This window comes from Carassius carassius, chromosome 49 (genome assembly GCF_963082965.1).
Source record: "Carassius carassius chromosome 49, fCarCar2.1, whole genome shotgun sequence".
Classification (NCBI taxonomy): Eukaryota; Metazoa; Chordata; class Actinopteri; order Cypriniformes; family Cyprinidae; genus Carassius; species Carassius carassius.
Window position 1 is genome coordinate 11,371,839 of NC_081803.1, and position 18,724 is coordinate 11,390,562.

The 18,724-nt window shown below is 35.6% G+C and overlaps 1 protein-coding gene across 1 annotated transcript in view; it reads left to right on the plus strand.

Moving 5' to 3' along the window:
* The window catches only part of LOC132132100 (coxsackievirus and adenovirus receptor homolog), a 46,255-nt gene that overhangs the window by 19,600 nt on the left and 7,931 nt on the right, over window positions 1-18,724 (plus strand). Inside the window, exons 2-3 of the mRNA XM_059544355.1 lie at window positions 9,902-10,071; window positions 16,245-16,449. Of these exons, the coding sequence (XP_059400338.1) occupies window positions 9,902-10,071; window positions 16,245-16,449 (375 nt within the window). The remainder of the gene's footprint in view (window positions 1-9,901; window positions 10,072-16,244; window positions 16,450-18,724) is intronic.

Here is an 18,724-nt window from a genome sequence, read left to right on the forward strand (position 1 = left end):
ACATTTGTAAAATAATTTTACATTTTCGTTTATCACAGTTAAACAATATTAACCATTTTCTCTGGATTTATAGTTAAATATTAAAATGTTAATTTTCGTAAGGGTTGTGTTGTTGTCTGTCGTAGCTCCCCCTAAACCTATAAAAAAAAATCGGAATTTTTTTCAGCTAAATTACTACTGTAACATTACAAAAGATAATAATTATGTCCTTTATATAGTATTTTGAGTGATGACTGATGAGCAACGTGCTGCTGCTTGATTAAATAAATAAAAAAACAAAGACAAAAAAGCATCTTTACAGATGAAACTGACCTGAAACCCTGAACAGTAGTTCTGCTTCTCTGCTCCAGCTGTGCGCTTCCACAGTCCACTCTTTTCTCTCTCTCTCTCTCGCATTGATTACTCTGAGTCTGATCCAAACCATTTGGCGGAGGCGCGGAGAGCGCGCGAGTCATGACTAACAATTCATGATTTATTAGAGATCAAATGGCGGATTCGCAAATGATCGCTTTAGTACATTCGGCAGGCAATTATACAATAATGATATTAAATAGTGGGGCAAAATCGGCTGCCAGGACACCGGGAATTGTCCCGGTTCTCCCGGTGTCCAGTCCGTGCCTGATTTCCACAGACACGCAGAATGTGCAAGTCATATATTGCATTTTTGGGGCTTAATATTCACAGACACTAGTCCATGTCATGTTTTGATTCAAGTGTACTGACCTACTTTTGATTTAGTCATCCAAAATATGGCATATTCCGTCCGCGTTAGGCATTCCGTTTTTATGACTGGATTCTACGAACCAGACTGTGTTTCCGCATCCCGGAAATTATTAGGGCGGTATGTCTTAGAATAGTCAGTGAAATTTGGGAAATAAATCAGTTAAATCTGAATGTGGATGTGTGTAAATATTCAAATGTAATCCCCTTTGTAATCGTTAAAAATTTCATAAGTAACTAATTTAATTACTCATTTTTTCGTAGTAACTGTAACTAATTACAGTTACAATAATTTTGTAATTAAATTACGTAACGCCGTTACATGTAACTAGTTACTCCCCAACACTGCATACCTGTATATTTGAAGCTGCCAATTAGTTATCCAGTAATTGTGGTGTCTGTGTTTAATGTGCATGCTTGGCTGATTTCATTGAACAGTTCAAATTTAACCTAGTATTTTGTCAAATTAATTTAAGTGCACCTACAGATGGATGTTAATTTAATAGATTTGTTTCTGAGTAGTTGCAAATGAGAGATAATGAGTGTTGGGATATGCCTCTAACTTTTCTAGGAAACAAAACTTTCTAGGATTTCTGGGAATGGTGACAAGGTAACTACACAAGGGATTTGTGAGCTTGCGTTGTCAGAATAAATTGGTGTGACATCTTGCTTTGAAACAGCACTCTGTTTTTCCATCTCTTATATACTCTTGTGGAATTCTTGCTATGTTTAAAATTTGACCGGTGTTCTATACATTAAGCTGTAGAGAAATCGGCTGCAATGACGGTTTTAGGCCAGCCCTCTCTTTCATAAGCAGCCTTTGCTAATAACTCTGAGAAAAGAGGCCTCATTATTGTCAAACGAGTTGGGGGCTTTAATCCTTAATTGAGCACTGCAGTTCAGGAGAGAATGTTCTAGAATGATATTCACGCTCTGTCAGTCTGAGCCCTCTGCTCTCTTGGCCCTTCCAAAATCATTAAAGACCTACGTGAGAACTTCAGGCCGTTGTGTGTACATGTGAGTGTGGGATTATGTGTGTCAGATTTACATTTGATTCGTGTTGTAGCTCTCAATTAAACAGTTAATTTAATGTGTGCTCAAGATTTTATGTGTAGTGTGTCAGCCTCTCTCTGTTCTGCTTTGTGAACATCATCTGAGTTACTTGTCAAAGACTGTTAGTAGTCTGGTTTTGTCAAATTAGAAGTAGACAAAAATTAGATGTAATCACTTTTCAACTACCTTTAGAGTAATCTAGAAGAGCAAATTTATCCTTTTACATCTTCATTTAGTATTTTTCCCTCCCGTCTCATTTATACTGCAAGCTTTATACCAGTAGGGCTGTCTCGGTTAAGAAATTTCCCCTGGGGTTATTATGGGTGGCTCAATAGTGCGATATGCGTTTTTTTTATCCTGATTTTGCTGCATACAAAGCTCTATCGTTGAGTTATGTAGCATATATTGTTGCTTTTTTTAACTGACAGAGACGTTTTAAAACATTTATTTATTGTTAAATGCCAAACAGCAACAAGAACATGCGGTTTCCAATATTTTTTTTTTTTTTTTTAAGAAATGAAGTTCTAACATGTATTACATGTATGTGCGAGCGACTTTGGACAGCAGCGGAAATCTAGACTGATTATCGCGTCACCACTGGCCCACCAGGACAGTGGATTCGCGCTGGAGTTGATGCACTCCTCAAGCAGATAGCGTGTGAGCTCGTTATCTGCTCACGCTCTCTTGGGTATGGGCACTGACGCGGAGGTTGTCCGTGACTTCAGCATGTATGCCTGTTACTTTCACGGCTGTATTTTACAGATTTCGCAAAGGCTTCAGCTACTCCTAACTGTCGGCCGGTCTCAGCTGTTCTTTTTGATGTTGCTGCGCGATCTGATGCTTGAGGGGGCAGCTGCGCTGGATGACAGGGGACACTCGAAAACGCTTAACATGGCTTAATGTACTAAGACAGTGATATTAACAGACCAAACTCACTAAAAATCATACTAATAAAGTATACTATCTATAAAAAATCAGATGAGCCCTGAATATGAATGCAACTCGTTTAATAACAAGTTAAGCCTTTTCCTCCCATAGAAAACCGTTATAAGAAAACGCTTAATGTGGCTTAATGTACTAAGACAGTGATTTTTAAAAACCAAACTCACTAAACATTATACTAATAAAGTAGTATACAATGTACAAAAAACAAAACAAAAAAAACCAGATGATCCCTGAATATGAATGCAAGTCGTTTAATAACACGTTAAGCCTTATGATGGTTTTCTATGAGAGGAAAAGGCTTAACGTGTTATTAAACGCGCTGAATTCATATTCAGGGATCATCTGATTTTTTGTAGATAATATACTTTATTAATATGATGTTTAGTGAGTTTGGTCTGTTAATATCACTGTATTGGTACATTAAACCACATTAAGCGTTTTTCCCGTTAAGCGTTTTAGAATGTCCTGATGACCTCAAATTAGATGTATTGCAGTGTCACAGGAACCTTTTTTGCAGCACATTTTGCATATCGGCTCATCTATATTCGCTGGCTCGTCCTTTTCATTGGGTTGAAAGCCAAAATGTTCCCAAACTGGCAACGTGACATAAGGTTTTGGGACGAGATCGAGCGCCTCCCATCGTTTCAGCCGGCCTATTCAAAACTAACGAAGCACCATAAAGCTACAACGGCTCACGAGAAAATTACAGTCGTGACCATATTGTATCATTAATATAATTTATTTAACATTGAATGCACAGTGACAAATTGAAAGAAAAACAATAAGGCCACAGCCTCATAAAAAAAAAAAAAAAAAAAAAAAAAAAAAAAAAAAAACCTGAACACTGCGGTTGCCGCGGTTTCTGCGGTTGCTATCTTTCCTCTGCGGTTTGCTTGTCAATAGCGCGGTATTACAATTTTGCGGTTATCGCGACAGCCCTATATACCAGGATTCACAGTTTTCTTCCTGAAACTTCAGTGTTTACTTTTGTATTACAGTTTTACAATTTAATCACGCTCCAAATTTGCTGCTTGTCTTAAACAAGACCAAAGCACAGCAGAAAATGATACAGAGATGGAGCAGTGTTCATTTTTTTTTGTTTTTAAGCTGATTTATTTAGTTGTTGTGGAAATAGTTTTGATGTAAATGCAGATGGAAGAGGTCAGTGAACTAGTGGATTTAGTTCAGATTGGGTGTGTCGTTTGATCGCTCAGGTTGTGTATTAGAAACGAAAGGAGTTTATTTGACACTGATTGAAAGAGAGAGACAGACTGTGTGGAAATATACATGTGTCTAGATTAGTGTAGGTCCCAGTAGACAGGAGATATTTATGGTATCAGCAGTCTGTCCCTTCACCCAGGGTCTGTCTCCTTGACCAGCCTCTCAGCAAGCACTGACCAGGCACATGACTTGTCTTGTGTTTACATGAATTATAAAGGGTTTGCTCCTGCTAGTACACTTGCTTGGTTTCTGCTTGTGTTTGAGACCATGATCATATCTTAAAAGAACAGTTAATCTAAAAATCATTATTTATTCCCTCATGTGTCATTCCAGACATGCATGACTTGCTTGCTTGTGCATATCCTTCAGAAATTTGCAGGAATTGATGCAAAATTAACTAGTTGCCACAGTATTTGTGACCGCTTTTGGTTTTGTTTCTGCAAAAAAAAGGGGGGGTTATTAGCCAGACCCTGCCCCCCCCAATTTTTTGACAATTAATAATTTAAGAATAATTCAAAGCATTTAAAAGACAGAATGGAAGTCATTATGGGCTGCAAAAATCAGTCCCACTAAGATTACGTGGCACTTTCTGTAGCTTACTAATTTGTCTTTATCTTTAACTAACTATATTAGCCATATACAAATGGGATTCCAACTATGGGAAAGTGGTGGGGGAGGGATATGTGTGGGTGACCTGAGGGTGGGCAAGGAAAAATGTAAATTGTTCTGCATTCATCACTACGTCTGTCTCAGGGTTAGAGAGCAGAAGAGAGGAGAGAGGAAAGGTCACTTGTCTGAAGGACAGAGAAAGGAGAAGAGGATGGAGTTGATGATGAGCAGATGCTAACAGATATGAAAGTAATGGCCCATTGGCTCAGTCACCTTATAAGATGATAAATAAACTGCCTCTCATTCCTTCAGAATGTTAGAGAAAGTGTTAGAGGGGCCCTGATTTAAAAAAAAATGTTGTGCTTAAACAACTCTCTCATAATTTTTGTTAGTTTACTGTAAAAGTCAAAAGTTTGACTCAATCCAGATGATAGCTGTAGGAAGGTGTTTTTTATTTTATTTAATTTTTTAAGAAAAGGGTATTAATTCTAACAAATTACTTCAGAGAAAGTGTGATGCTATGAAGAGGATTTAATTTATTTATTTTTAACTAGCTGTCATCTGCAGTTTTTAAATGAGAAATATCAGCCTTTTTTAATCCTTCCACCCATTCTGGAAAATATGGCACATATGCCATGATTCTCTATAAAGCCGTCACAGTTTTTTTTTTTTTTTACTGTCACAACCCCAAAATAACTCCTACTTTACTGCTGCATCTGAAATGAGAGTTTATGTGAGTGAGAGCGCGAGTGCAATTTAACAGTGTACTCCAGCTTCCTCGAATGACAACCTAATTATAATTCAAGCTCTGCTGTACTGCATGCACAACAGCTTCACATGCTGATAGGAAGAACAATCTTATTAGCTTTTTAAATGCATGAACTGTTTTTGTTTTTTTGGTTTGTCTGTACACCAGAGGGATTGACTCTGTGGAAAGATCCTTCCAAATCTTCCTCCTGTTGCATGTTATATATACGGGAGTGAGCTTTCCTTTTTCCTTTCCTGTGTGTGGCTCTGATATCCCTGTATTGACTTGGGAAATGGAAATGTGACGCATGATTTTAACACTTTTATAATTGATAAATGTCCTTCACTTACCATCAATCCTATTGACACATTCACTGTGCCTTCTTAAACATTGACATGCCTGCACACATAGTTTGTTTTTATTAGGCCAGTACAGTATTTGATATTGCAATGTTTTTTTCTGCAATACAAATGAAACAATACAAAAGATTCACAAGAGGATTTGAATATCTGTATTTGGAATTAATAATTCTTGGATGATATATATATATATATATATATAATATTATTATTATTATTATTATTATTTTTATTTTTATTTTTTATTATTATTATTTTTTTTATAATCACTCTATTTCTGTCCACAACAAGACATTACTCTCCTCTCACTCAGCCTCCCCCACTTTTTTGTTTTGTTGTATCGCTCACTCCTTATCTGCATTACCTTCCCCCTTTTCGTTCATCCCCTCCCTGGCATTCTCAGAAGCATGTGTTGCCAGGAGACAGGATTCTTTACCTATTGTGAGCACACAAAGGGGGTCTACAGTCAGCAGGGCTTGGGCTCACGGGACCAACGTGAGAGGGAGAGTTAGGAGGGGAATGAGAGCGGGAGATAAATGGGGGACTCAGAGAAGAGTGTGTTGTGGTGGTCTTGTGGCCTCATTCTAGTAGTTCAGATTGCTTTCTTTTTAACATCATATGTTTTATTGTGTCATGCTCAACTGGTGGAGGTCAAGACCAGCAAGGCAGAGATGGATATTCCTAGAAGTTAGATTCCTAGAAGCTCTAGTGTTGGGCAGCACCTGCTCATGTGACTAGAAGTGTATTTTGAACTTCAAATTGAATTGTTCCACTGTTGAGGTTTCATGAGATTCCAACAACATGTCTGTTGTTTGTGGAGTAGTATTACATATGTTTTTGCCAAGGCAGCAGATCCTAAGTCTTTTCTTGATTAATATCTCCTCTTGTTTCCTTGATCTTCAGATATTTTAATGCAGACTTGTAGTGTGTATTTTACCATTTTATGTGACTACGTAAGCTCCGCAGGTTAGCATGTCTTGAATTAAGAAATGGGAGCAGTTTTTCCTGCTTTGGATTGGTCTCCGATACATGTTTAAATGTCAGCGTTATTCTAATTTAAAATTTTTTTCAATATTTATTTAGGGGTATATTGATAGGCTGCTATGACATGACCGTCAAAATGGTGACCAATCATGTGGTAATAAAAAATGAATTGTGGCATGTGTATTTTAGTCAGATATGAGTATACTGATCTTGGTAAACCTTCAACTTGCATTTTAAGTGTTTTGGTTTCACTCACTCTTTTACCCAGTTGAGATGCAAGTTGAGATGTTTAGCTGCACACTGCAAAATTAAAAGAAACATTTGTGAAATGCCACTGCAGATGCTCTACTGTATTTTAAAAAGACCATTACTTGGTCATTGTTGGTGTCTTATTTAGTATGTGTGATCTTTGTTTCACGAGTGCATCTGTACATCTGTTGGCCTTGCTGAACATATTGAACATGCAATGGAAATCATATTTTTGTGTACAGCCATGCTTAGTTTATATTCAATTCGGGTCTCTTGTTCTGTATTCATGCATGGCCAGTATTGATTACTGATGTCCAAAAGATATGCAAGCTGTTACTTACTATTTCATTTGCATGATTATAGTTGAGAGAGAAAGGGTGGGGCAGTAAATGGTGACACTGATTTGTAGCAAAGCCGGTTTGACTGGTTTATAATTTTTTGGTAAGAAAGACATATGTTCTTTAGTCATATCATAGTAAAAAAAAATAATGATAAAAAAAAAAAATTGTAGAAGAGTTGTGCTCTAGCATGGTAGTGGGGCACAGCACTACATGTTTTAGAACCAGATTTATGGCTGTAGATGTAGAGAATAGACCTAGGTGATTGAATGAAGTCATGTCCTCGACGTTGCCCTGATCTCTGCTAGAGAGCTGGCTATATTAATTAAAATGAAATGAAATGCAGCCTTCAGCCAGGGTCACCAAAGGACCCATTAGTTTAAAGAATTACTTTGATCACGGGTAAATGAGCATATATTACTGTTAATGGGGGGATTTTGAATGGCCCATGCCAGCAATATTCATTTGTTGACTGGAGCGCCGCCTTTCATTTTAATCAGTATTCCTTGTGCGATACACATTCTTAATATTTTTTGACCCCACAAATTAAATCACCGGTGATACCCAAGGTAAATTCACACACTGCCATAAGAATGACATTTAAACAATTCTCTTTTATATAATGTAATGCAACACACCCTGCAGCTTCATTCAACGGTTTGTGTTGTGTGTAAAGCTGACCTACAACCAGTCCCTTGATTGTGATGAAAGATCAGAACCTCATGGGACTGAACTCTGATTAGTAGCCAGAGGCCTCTACAATATTCTGATCTCTACGGTAATGGCACTCCACCTGTTTCTAATGGTTAAAAAAAAAAAAGTCTTGTTCTGAAGTTTCAGCTGTGCATTACTATGAATGTCTATGAGCTGAGTCAACTCAATGAAACTGGTTTAGAAACATCTTACATGTACTCAATACTTGGTTACAATAGGGCTGGGCGATATACAAAAAAAATTGATATCTCGATATTGTCAATTTTTACGATATTCGATATATATCTCGATATGTTTGCATTTGCATTTAAATCATGAAAAATAAAACATGATTTTCTTTTGCCCATTAAAAAAAACAAAAAAACATTTAGATTAAACAGCTAATTTAAGCAGTTAAAAAAATCTAGACCAAGAGATCACTTACCGCTTTTTATTAAACGAATACATGTAGGCCTATATGTAACTGAAGCAGTGCAAATTAAGTAACAGTTACAGAAAGTGCATTCTGTCAACTTTTTAGTGCATGCAATTAACAATTTAAACTATGCAACTGGGATAAGTATTTTATTGTAATTTTTTTAACAAGTTTTTAAGCTAAGAACACAAGTCTGTCAACTGTCTGTGGTTTTAAGAGAAGATCTGTGGCATGAAACTGTTCCTACTGACACTAAAAACCCTCTTAGATGGGGAGCTAGTTGTTGAAGCACATAGCTATTTCTTATATATAAATATATATAAATGAATACCAAAGACTTTTGCATTTTCCCTGTCTATATTATGGAAACTGGTAAACATATCAGTGAAATTCCCCAATAGTAAATCCAAATGGCCTTAGCCTATGTTTCTCTATTCAAACATCAGCGGTCGAGTAAGTGCATTTATTTTGCGATCACAAATGCAAACAATACAGTTGAGATCTCACGACAGAACACAGACCGGCTGAACGACGCTTTCATTAGATCACTCAATTCCAGCTTGTTATTGTTTTCAGATTATCGTCGGCGGCTCTTCCGCAATGAGGAGTGAGCACGTGCGCATGGTTGCCAGATTGCTTTAAATAAGCAAACACCGGGGAGAAAATGTATCCTTGTAACAGTGGAGCTCTGATTCGGAGATTTAAACTCTTGTTATCTGGCAACCGCTATCATTACAGCTCTCGTAGTAGAGGGGCGTAGAGCAGTCAGCAGTTACAGGTTCCTTTTTGGACATTCGGCGCGTTATTTTGGGAAAGTATGCTTGAATTTGAAATATTCGATATTCCCGATATATTCAAATTGTACATCGTCGTCAAAATTATTCCGATATATTCGCTAATATTCGATATATCGCCCAGCCCTAGGTTACAATGACTTTAAACTTTTATTATGCGTGCATGTATCCAGTGTAAAAATCCAGTGCTGAAGATAGACAGGCATACATCCATATCACTTGCATATTGCTCGTCGTTCCTGACCAGTAAGGAAATAGATTTTACCATGTATCATCAATAAATAGGAGCTTAAAAACTGTGTCTCTGCCTGTCTGGATTCTGTTAGAAAATGATAGCATATGATGATGATGGATGCTTTTTTTTTTAGCTTTATCTTATATCTATACTTATTCTTGATCTCTGCTGTACAGAGCCCCACTGCTGTGTGCGCAGTTAGTCGTCATTTACTAAATTAAATGCATTCCAAGAATAGATGATATTGGATGTATTTATCTTCAGCTCTACTGAGGCTATGCACCATGCATATCTTCTCAGACCACAGAATTCGGTCATTCTCTCAAGGATGCTGCATTTCACAGGCTTTGAGTTATAACCCCTGTATAGATATCAGATCCAAACCGTGCAGTGATGTGAAAACAACATCCTTCCATGCATTTACAAAAGAAGCTGATTGCACAAAATATTAGTTTTGTAATTAATATGTGGCATGTTCATTACTGTTTGAAAGCATTATCTTTTCTGTTCCTTTCAGGCTCAGCCTGTGGACTACAGATCACCTCCACTGGCCCCACATCCATTGAGAAAGCCAGTGGAGAGACCGTGAAGCTGGACTGTCAGTTCACTCTTTCTGCTGAGGATTCTGGGCCTCTGGACATTGAGTGGAGCCTGCAGCCCTCTGACAACCAGAAAGAAGAGAAAGTGGTGAGTAAATAAAGTGTATTGTGTATCAATGAGATAAGGTTAGTGTCTATGTGAAAGAAATTTGATGTCTGCATTATTCACAAGCCTCTGGGAGGTTTAGTTTGACTTTGTCCCTGTGTTTTGTTGCCTCTCTTCCTGTCACAAGTTCTTGTTATCAGCCAAAACAAGCTCTCAGAACTAGTTTGACTGCCTCTATTGTGCAAAGCAGAAGAGTGACATTTTTACTACACAGTCGTCAACATCCACACTCATACACCGTGTGCTAGCCTAAAGGCTACACTACATACATAAGGCTAAATACACTACACGATTTTTGCCCCAATTTTCAGTCTGGAGAAGTTGATGTTAGCTGCCAAAAGTCAGAGCCAGTTTTCAGATTTGAGTTGACAAATTGAATAGAACATCGCTTGGTGTATGGTGGTCACAGACTCTGTGGTCCACAGATTTTTTTTTAAGCTTCAGCCTTTGATTCCATCCAATCGGAGGAGATCAAATGTTTAATATGTTTAGCTGATTTTGGAACGCTCATTGTTTTCATTTGTTAGGTGCACATTTCTGTGTGAGAAATGTCTGTCTGTCTTTGAGTTTGGGTCACTTGAAACATGCATTTGTGAAAAATGCAATATTTGCCAATCATTTTCACAAACTTTTTATTAGAAGTGCTTCTAAAGTAGCGGTAGTCAACTAAAGAGAAGCTTTAATAGTTCCTAATTGTTTTTGTTATTTTCTATTCATATTAATATATAATCACAAAAATTTTGTTTTGCTAAATTTTGCTAAATGGGTCACAATTTTAATCAGAAAACCACACTTTGAATCCCAAACAATAAAACAACAATACTTAGTCGGCATACTAATTAAGATCCATTTATATATCAAGTATTTGCAGTTTTGGTGGGGTGATCGCCCTTGAAGGCTGACCTTTGGTTATACGTTTTACCTGGTTTGATCTGCAGCGAGCAGGTGCTGGTTTGTGAGTGCCATATTGCTGTTGTTTTAGTGCACTGTAAATTTGCTCCCTGGATGGATATGTGTGTGGGTCTACATAAAGGATCATATAATCACTATGGTTTTACTCACATTGCTGTGCATTTGAGTTTTATTGGTTTTGGAAGCTGTTAACTGATGTTATGTATTGATGTTGTGTGTGTTTAAGTGTTTACACTTCTCTATGAATTGTGGTCTGCAGAGGCACCCCCTGCATCCATACAATTGCCATCTCTGTAATATAAACCATAATTAATCCATCTCTCATTTCCTTACAAAAGACTTATTTTAGCCCTAGCACTGGACTTGCAGGTAGAGTAAGCGGCCAGATATGTGTGTGCTTGTCTGCTGCAGCCCCTGCAGAGATTACCTCGTACGCTTTCTCTCCAGAGAATTATGCATTAAGCTGGGGACAGAATTGGGTCGGAAGGCCTCAGTAGTCGATCTCAATGGTATACTTGCACCTTTCTTGCTATCTCACTCTCTCGCACACATACTCTCTCTCTACTCCATCTTTTTTTTTTCTTCTCAAAGCTCCTTCATTTCTTCTGTCGTTCTACACCTAATTTTTCATTCTATTTTTATCGTTCTCCCTTTCTTCTCTCATTTCTGTTCCCCTCAGTTGCCCAGTTTGGTGTATGCTGGGTCGTCCTCATGGGCATAGACCTGCACTCTCCCCCCTATGTTCTGCCAGGCTTTGCCCCAGGACTTGAAATTTGTCTTTGACCCATTTCATTGTTTTTAATGGTTTATAAGAAGTTGAAGGTTGTATGTACATGGACTACTTGTATTTTGGGAGAAATTTCTAACGGTCATCGTTCCCCAGTTCTTTGCAATGTTTTACTCTTGCTTTGGCAAATTATTACAGTATCTACTAGGGCTGGGTATTGACACAAATTTCACGGATCTATTCTATTTTGATTTACAATAGGGCTGCATGATATATAATTTCAGCATCGATATCAGGATGTGCACATCTGCGAAAATCACATCGCAGGATATGCAATGTTTAGAATACTGTTCATTATATTTATACTGATAGTTTTCTTTGCTAACACACAGACGTTGTGTCTATACCGAAAAAAACAGATGTACAGAGATACCCATATTTTTGTAATGTGTATATTTGTTCTTATTTTTTAATAAAAGAGGAAATAATGACAAAGATTTTAATCTTTGTCCACTTTGGCCTAAATGTTTGCCTTTCTTTTTTTATTTTATATTTTGTTACCAAGGCCTTGTTTTTAAAATAGGGAAAGTAGTTTGGCTGTACTGATCAGAATGGTTAAACCAACAAGAATAGTGAGAGAATCGTTATTTTCCAGAAAAAAGAATTGCATATTTGCCATGCCTACATTGACTTAAAGTGACAGTAAATACATTCTATAATGGTACATTTTATAATTTTATATTAAATAAATGTTATATTTATCAAAAATATTAAGCACTGCAACTGTTTTCAACATGAAAAAAAAACAATAATTATTTCCTTGGCACCCATTTAACATTATTAGAAAACTGTTATATTAAGTTGTAATGTTTTATAAAGTTGTAATAATATTTCACAGTATCTCTTTTTTTTGTTTGTTTTTTTGCATTTATTTGATCAAAAATACAGAAAAAACAGCAATATTGTGAAACATTATTACAACTCAAAACAACAGTTTTCTATTTGAATATACTTAAAAAAAAAAAATCTATTCCTGTGATGCAAAGCTGAATTTTTAGCATCATTACTCCAGCCTTCAGTGTCACATGTAACATCCAGTCTATCACATGATCATCCAGAAACCACCCCAACATTCAGATCCATCATGAGTGTTGGAAACAGTTCTGCTGTCCAATATCTTTGATGAATAAAAGGTTAAAAAGAACTGCATTTATAAAAAAAAAAAAAAAATCTAATAATATATATTCTAATAATATATTTTCTTTACCATCACTTTTTATCAATTTAACACATCCTTGCTGAATAAAAGTTGATTTTATTTAAAAAGAAAAAAAAAATACTGACCCCAAACTACTGACCAGTAGTGTATATTGTTTTTACAAAATATTTATATTTTTAAAACATAGCCTTTTTTTTTTTTTTTTACTTTATTCATCAAAGTATCCTAAAAAAGTATCACATGTTCTGAAAAAATATTAAGCAGCAGAACTGTTTCCAACTTTGACAATGAATCATCATATTAGAAAGATTTCCAAAGGACCATGCGATAATGACCCTAAAAATTCAGCTCTGCACCACAGGAACAAATGATAATCTTAAGTATAATAAATTTAAAAACAACTATTCTAAATTGTAATAATACATCACAACACCACATCTTTTCTCTGCATCTTTTTTAATTTTTTATTTATAGTTTTAATTTTTTACAAAACCCAAAGACAAAAAAAGAAAACAACGAAATAAAACAGCAAAAACAAAACAAAAAAACCCCTCTCTCCACAAGGCAAGATATTAAATAATCATAAAGATAAACAGTAATAAACATAAATTTACATCTAGTCTGTGGTCATGTCAAGTTGGGTCAGGATGTTCAGAAAAGGAGTCCAAATCAGTTCAAAGTAATCTAGTTTTCCTCGGATAGAATGTAGAATTTTTTCTGGTCTGCACTGATTGGCCTAAATGAAGCTTTATTGAAAAGCTACCAAATGAGTCAATATATGATAGAGGAGTTCTAAACAGAGCAAACTGACTTATCAGTGTTTGGTCTATCTTGGGCACTTTCCTTCTTTTTCATCTCTCACTTTTGATCAGGTTTCCTTTTTAGTTTCCTCAGGTTTTTTTTTAGTACAAGAACTGAAACAATGAATCAATCTTGAATGCAGAACCCAATTTCCAATGATTGTATTCATTGTGAAAGGTCTTTGGGACACAGTGAAGCGTGAAATGATTCTCTTGTTTGTGGGACACTGTTGATGAATTACATACAAAACTGCATTGGCCATTAGTGCTAGCATTATATTCAAGAATGGATGGGAATTTGGGGTGACACTCACTGTATGCACTCTGGCTCCATAATCTCTTAAGCGGCAACTGCAATTGCACAATAGCCCTGCTGTGATTGAGAGTGACAATAGGAAACGCAAAACAAAAGGATTATTTAGAAAATAGAAATCAACATGCAGTGATTTTTATAATTGCATTTTTACATATAGAAAATTAGATAAGATTGTGTTGCAGTATCCCAGTTGCTGTTTTTTTTTTGCCTAGATTTGGAAAATTTGTGTTGTCATATCTGTATTTGTGAGTCAGAGAATAGCTGTCTAGTTAATTTGAACAGTTTAAATCAACATTAAATGCCATTTGTTACTAAATTTGAGTAATGTGAAAAATTATGAAATGATATACACTGCTATTTAAAAGTTTGAGTTCATATAAAAATGTACTGGTAATTTTCTGCTAGGAAATTATCCACTAATTTTAAAGACAGATGCATTGACCATAATTTATTTTGCGGTGAAGCTGAATTTTCAACATAATTTCTCCAGTCTTTAGTGTCAAATTATCCTTCAGATATCATTTTAAAATGCTGATTTGAGACATTTCTTATTAACGATGTTTAAAAAAGTTCTGCTGCTTAATGTTTTTGTTGAAACTGTGATGTTTTATTTTCTGAATTTGTTTGAAATGGAAAAATTTTGTAAGAAGACAAATGAATTTTCTTTTGATCAATTAAATACAAAAGCATTAAATTCTTTAAAATGCATTTGGACTAAAGTGTTTTCGGAGTAATTTACAATATAAAAGGTTGAGGACTTTATTTTATCCATCTGGAATTGTGAAAAAATGTGTTTGCTAAAGTAATGCCTAAATAACCTTTTAACGAACGAGTGTCTATGTGTTAACATTTAAAATTGTTTCAGGAAAACGGCAAGTCACTACTTTTGTAAATACAGATCAAGCTAATTTTCTTTGGGCCAGGAATGTGCATTTAAGGAAGTTAAATACAGTACTTTATAGTAGTATATGGTTACCTGTGTAAAAGCTCTGGTAGTTGGCATGTACTGATTCCCAGTAGCAGATACTATGGGTCAGGGCAGCATGGTTGAGCAGTGAGGGTAGACACTGATGTAAACAGGCAGGCCTACAGAAATTGCCTGGGCTGTAAAGCAGACTGATCTCACAGGTGAGTCAGTGCTGCTTTGCATTTCAAACAAGCCTGATGTGGCCCTGGAGGAAGTGCACTTACCTACAGGCATACACACATACACAGGTGTAAACAAGACTCACAAGACAAGACTCATGTACACTTTGATTTTAACAAGTCACACTGTGTCCTTGAAGACTTGACTTCTAGATGGCAGTGAAACTGCACACTGACCCTAGAGTGAAGACTTACTATTGTTAAAGTCATGATGAAAAGAAAATAGCAACACATTAATTTCTTCTGTGTTGTGTTGTGTCATACATCTGAGTGTAACAGATTATTGAGAAAGATGTACAAATTTAGGGTGGGGACTTGGTTCTATCCATCAGTTTTCTTGGATTTCACTTTTGTATCTTTTGTTCTCTGCCTTGAGCAGACTTTTTGACTTTCTAAATTGAAGTATGTTATAGTGCCTGTATGTTGCTTTAGGCAGTTGTCCCTATCCCTTTATTTATTTATTTATTTTTCCAAGATGCCACGGGAGGCCGTCGGCTCTCCATCATCATAGAAAAATGATGCGGTGGTGATGGGGTCTGTTGAATGGATCCCATATTTTCCCTCCATGGGTGACAAGACTCTGTGCATGTCTTTTTATCTGTGTTTGTACTAAGCACGTATGTTTTTTTTTTTTAGCAAAAACAGACCTGTACTGTCCCTTACGATGTAGCATTGTGAGAGAGAAGCATATATTGATGGTACTCATTTAAAATATAACTTCTGGTGACCGGTGTTAAATTAGCCTAACAAGAATAGTTTGTTCAGGTTGTACATAGAAAGGGCAAATGATTTACTCGTGCTGAAAGAGATTTTTAAGATAAGAGGGAGCACTGTGTTTGTCTTTGTCAACTAACTTTCATAAGAAGAAAAATTAGGCTTTTGTCTGAATGTGATCATTAGTTTGACCATTCACTGATGCATATACACTGCACTTTTTCCCACTCACAGTTGTTAAGCTAAAATATTGAGTAACATTTTACCAATACATGAGTTACACTTACTGAAACATGATTCTCTTTTGTCATCTTCCCACAGTTGATTGTGTACTCAGGTGACCGAGCCTTTGAACACTATTACGAACCTCTTAAAGGAAGAGTTCACTTCAACTCCCCTGACCCTAAAAACGGTGATGCCTCCATGAACATCATGGGTCTGAAAGCCACAGACACGGGGACCTATCAGTGCAAGGTGAAGAAGGTTCCTGGCATCGGCAGCAGGAAGTTCCTCCTTACCATCATGGGTGAGTTTAAAATATTTAGCTAAAGTGGCATTTACAAGCTAATAAGTCATCTCGACAACCAATCTCTAACCCTGCTTATACAAAAATGTTTGCCTCATTTGGTGTTATTTTGAGAAACACTCTCTATTTTTTATTATATTTTCTTCTGGAAGGTGAGTTATATTACTTAATTATATAGGAAAAGTCCTGAGTGACGATGTATTGATCTGCACCATAAATACGCTATAAAGTTTGATTTCACAGGCCCTCTGACATGCCTTTCAAGGTATGCATGAATCGCTGTCAACAGCAAGTGCTGCATTGTGTGTGAAATATCACCTGTTTCTTGTTGTGATGACTAGTGCCAACACAGAAACACCCTAGGCAAACAAGGCCATCAGAAGCAACTCCACAAATATTGTGATGACAGTGATACTTCCTGAAACTCAATAACGAAACAACAGAGAGGTATATTTGCATTGCAGATGCATGATTTAAAAATAGAAATGAATCGGGAAAAAGAAGAAAAAAGGAACAGGGAAAAAGTTTTTAATAGAGGTGAAATCCCAGTATTAAATTGACAATCCAGCAAGTGATCTGTGTGGTGTGCTTATATTTTTCAGTGTAGCCAGAAAGATTATTTATTTATTATGAATAGGATTGTCAAAATTATAGGTCAATTAATACAAAAAAGTTACATGAAAACAATAAATTACATTTAAAAAATAAATAAAAATAGAAAGGTTATTTTAAATTGTATATATTGTTTTAACAATATTTATTGTTTTTACTGTATTTTTGATCAAATAAATGCAGTCTTCGTGAGTATAAGACCCCAATCTTTTAAACATGTATTTTATATATTATTTTATATTATTTAACTTATTAGTAAATAATGTGTTTAGTTATATTTAGTTTTTACTATGGTATCCAGAATCGAAAGATGAAGTAAAAAAGTGAAGTGGTTGACTGACATCAGTGTCAATTCTTGAACCAGTGATTGGTTAGGCAAAAGCCTTTATTGGACTTAAAGTCCACTAATTTATTAAAGTGAAGGACTGTTTGGCAAGAGCTGACCCGGTGATTGGAGGTGGGCCACAGTAAGACAGATGGAAGGACACAGATTGGTTGTGCTCCCAGCAGTTGATGAATGCAGCTGTTCTGTTCACCTGTTCCCTTCATAGTCCACCCTCATCCTATCGCTGATGACCGCGGGGACTCTGTACCTGCATTCAGAGCAGATGCTCCCTGGCTGTGTGCGTGTGTTCCTTACTAAACGCGTCTCCATCAGAGATAGCAGTCCAAGGGCATTCACTTAAAGGGGCTGTATATGTGGTACATTGTCACCTCAGAGAGACACGGCCCTGCTCTAGGGATGCAAAAACAGAGTAACACAACACTTTAAGTAGGCGCAAGCAACTTTCAGCTCTTTATCTTCATATTTGTTCTCCACCAGGCAACTTTATAGGTTTAGGCATGTAGTTTAAAGGGTTTGCAGACATCTGCTCTAAAATTTGGTATTTATATACTATTATAGTATTAGAGTATTTGTTAATATTTTGAATTAACTTTTATTATATAATATATATATATATATATATATATATTACAGACCAAAAGTTTGGAAACATTACTATTATTAATGTTTTTGAAAGAAGTTTCTTCTGCTCATCAAGCCTGCATTTATTTGATCAAAAATACAGAAAAAAACAGTAATATTGTGAAATATTATTACTACTTAAAATAATAGTTTTCTATTTGAATATACTTTACATAATTTATTCCTGTGATGCAAAGCTGAATTTTCAGCAACATTACTCCAGCCTTCAGTGTCACATGTAACATCCAGTCTATCACATGATCATTTAGAAATCATTCTAATATTCTGATTTATTTAGTCTAATATATTTGATGAATAAAAGGTTAAAAAGAACTGCATTTATTCAAAAAAAAAAAAAAAATTCTAATATATATTCTAATAATATATTTTCTTTATCACTTTTTATCAATTTAACACATTCTTGCTGAATAAAAGTATTGATTTTATTTAAAAAAAAAGAAAGAAAAAAAAAAATTACTGACCCCAAATTACTAACCAGTAGTGTATATTGTTATTACAAAAAAAATTATATTTTTAAAAACATAGCTTCTTTTTTTTTTTTTTTTTTTTTACTTTTTATTCATCAAAGTATCCTAAAAAAGTATCACATGTTCTGAAAAAATATTAAGCAGCAGAACTGTTTCCAACTTTGATAATGAATCATCATATTAGAATGATTTCTAAAGGATCATGTGA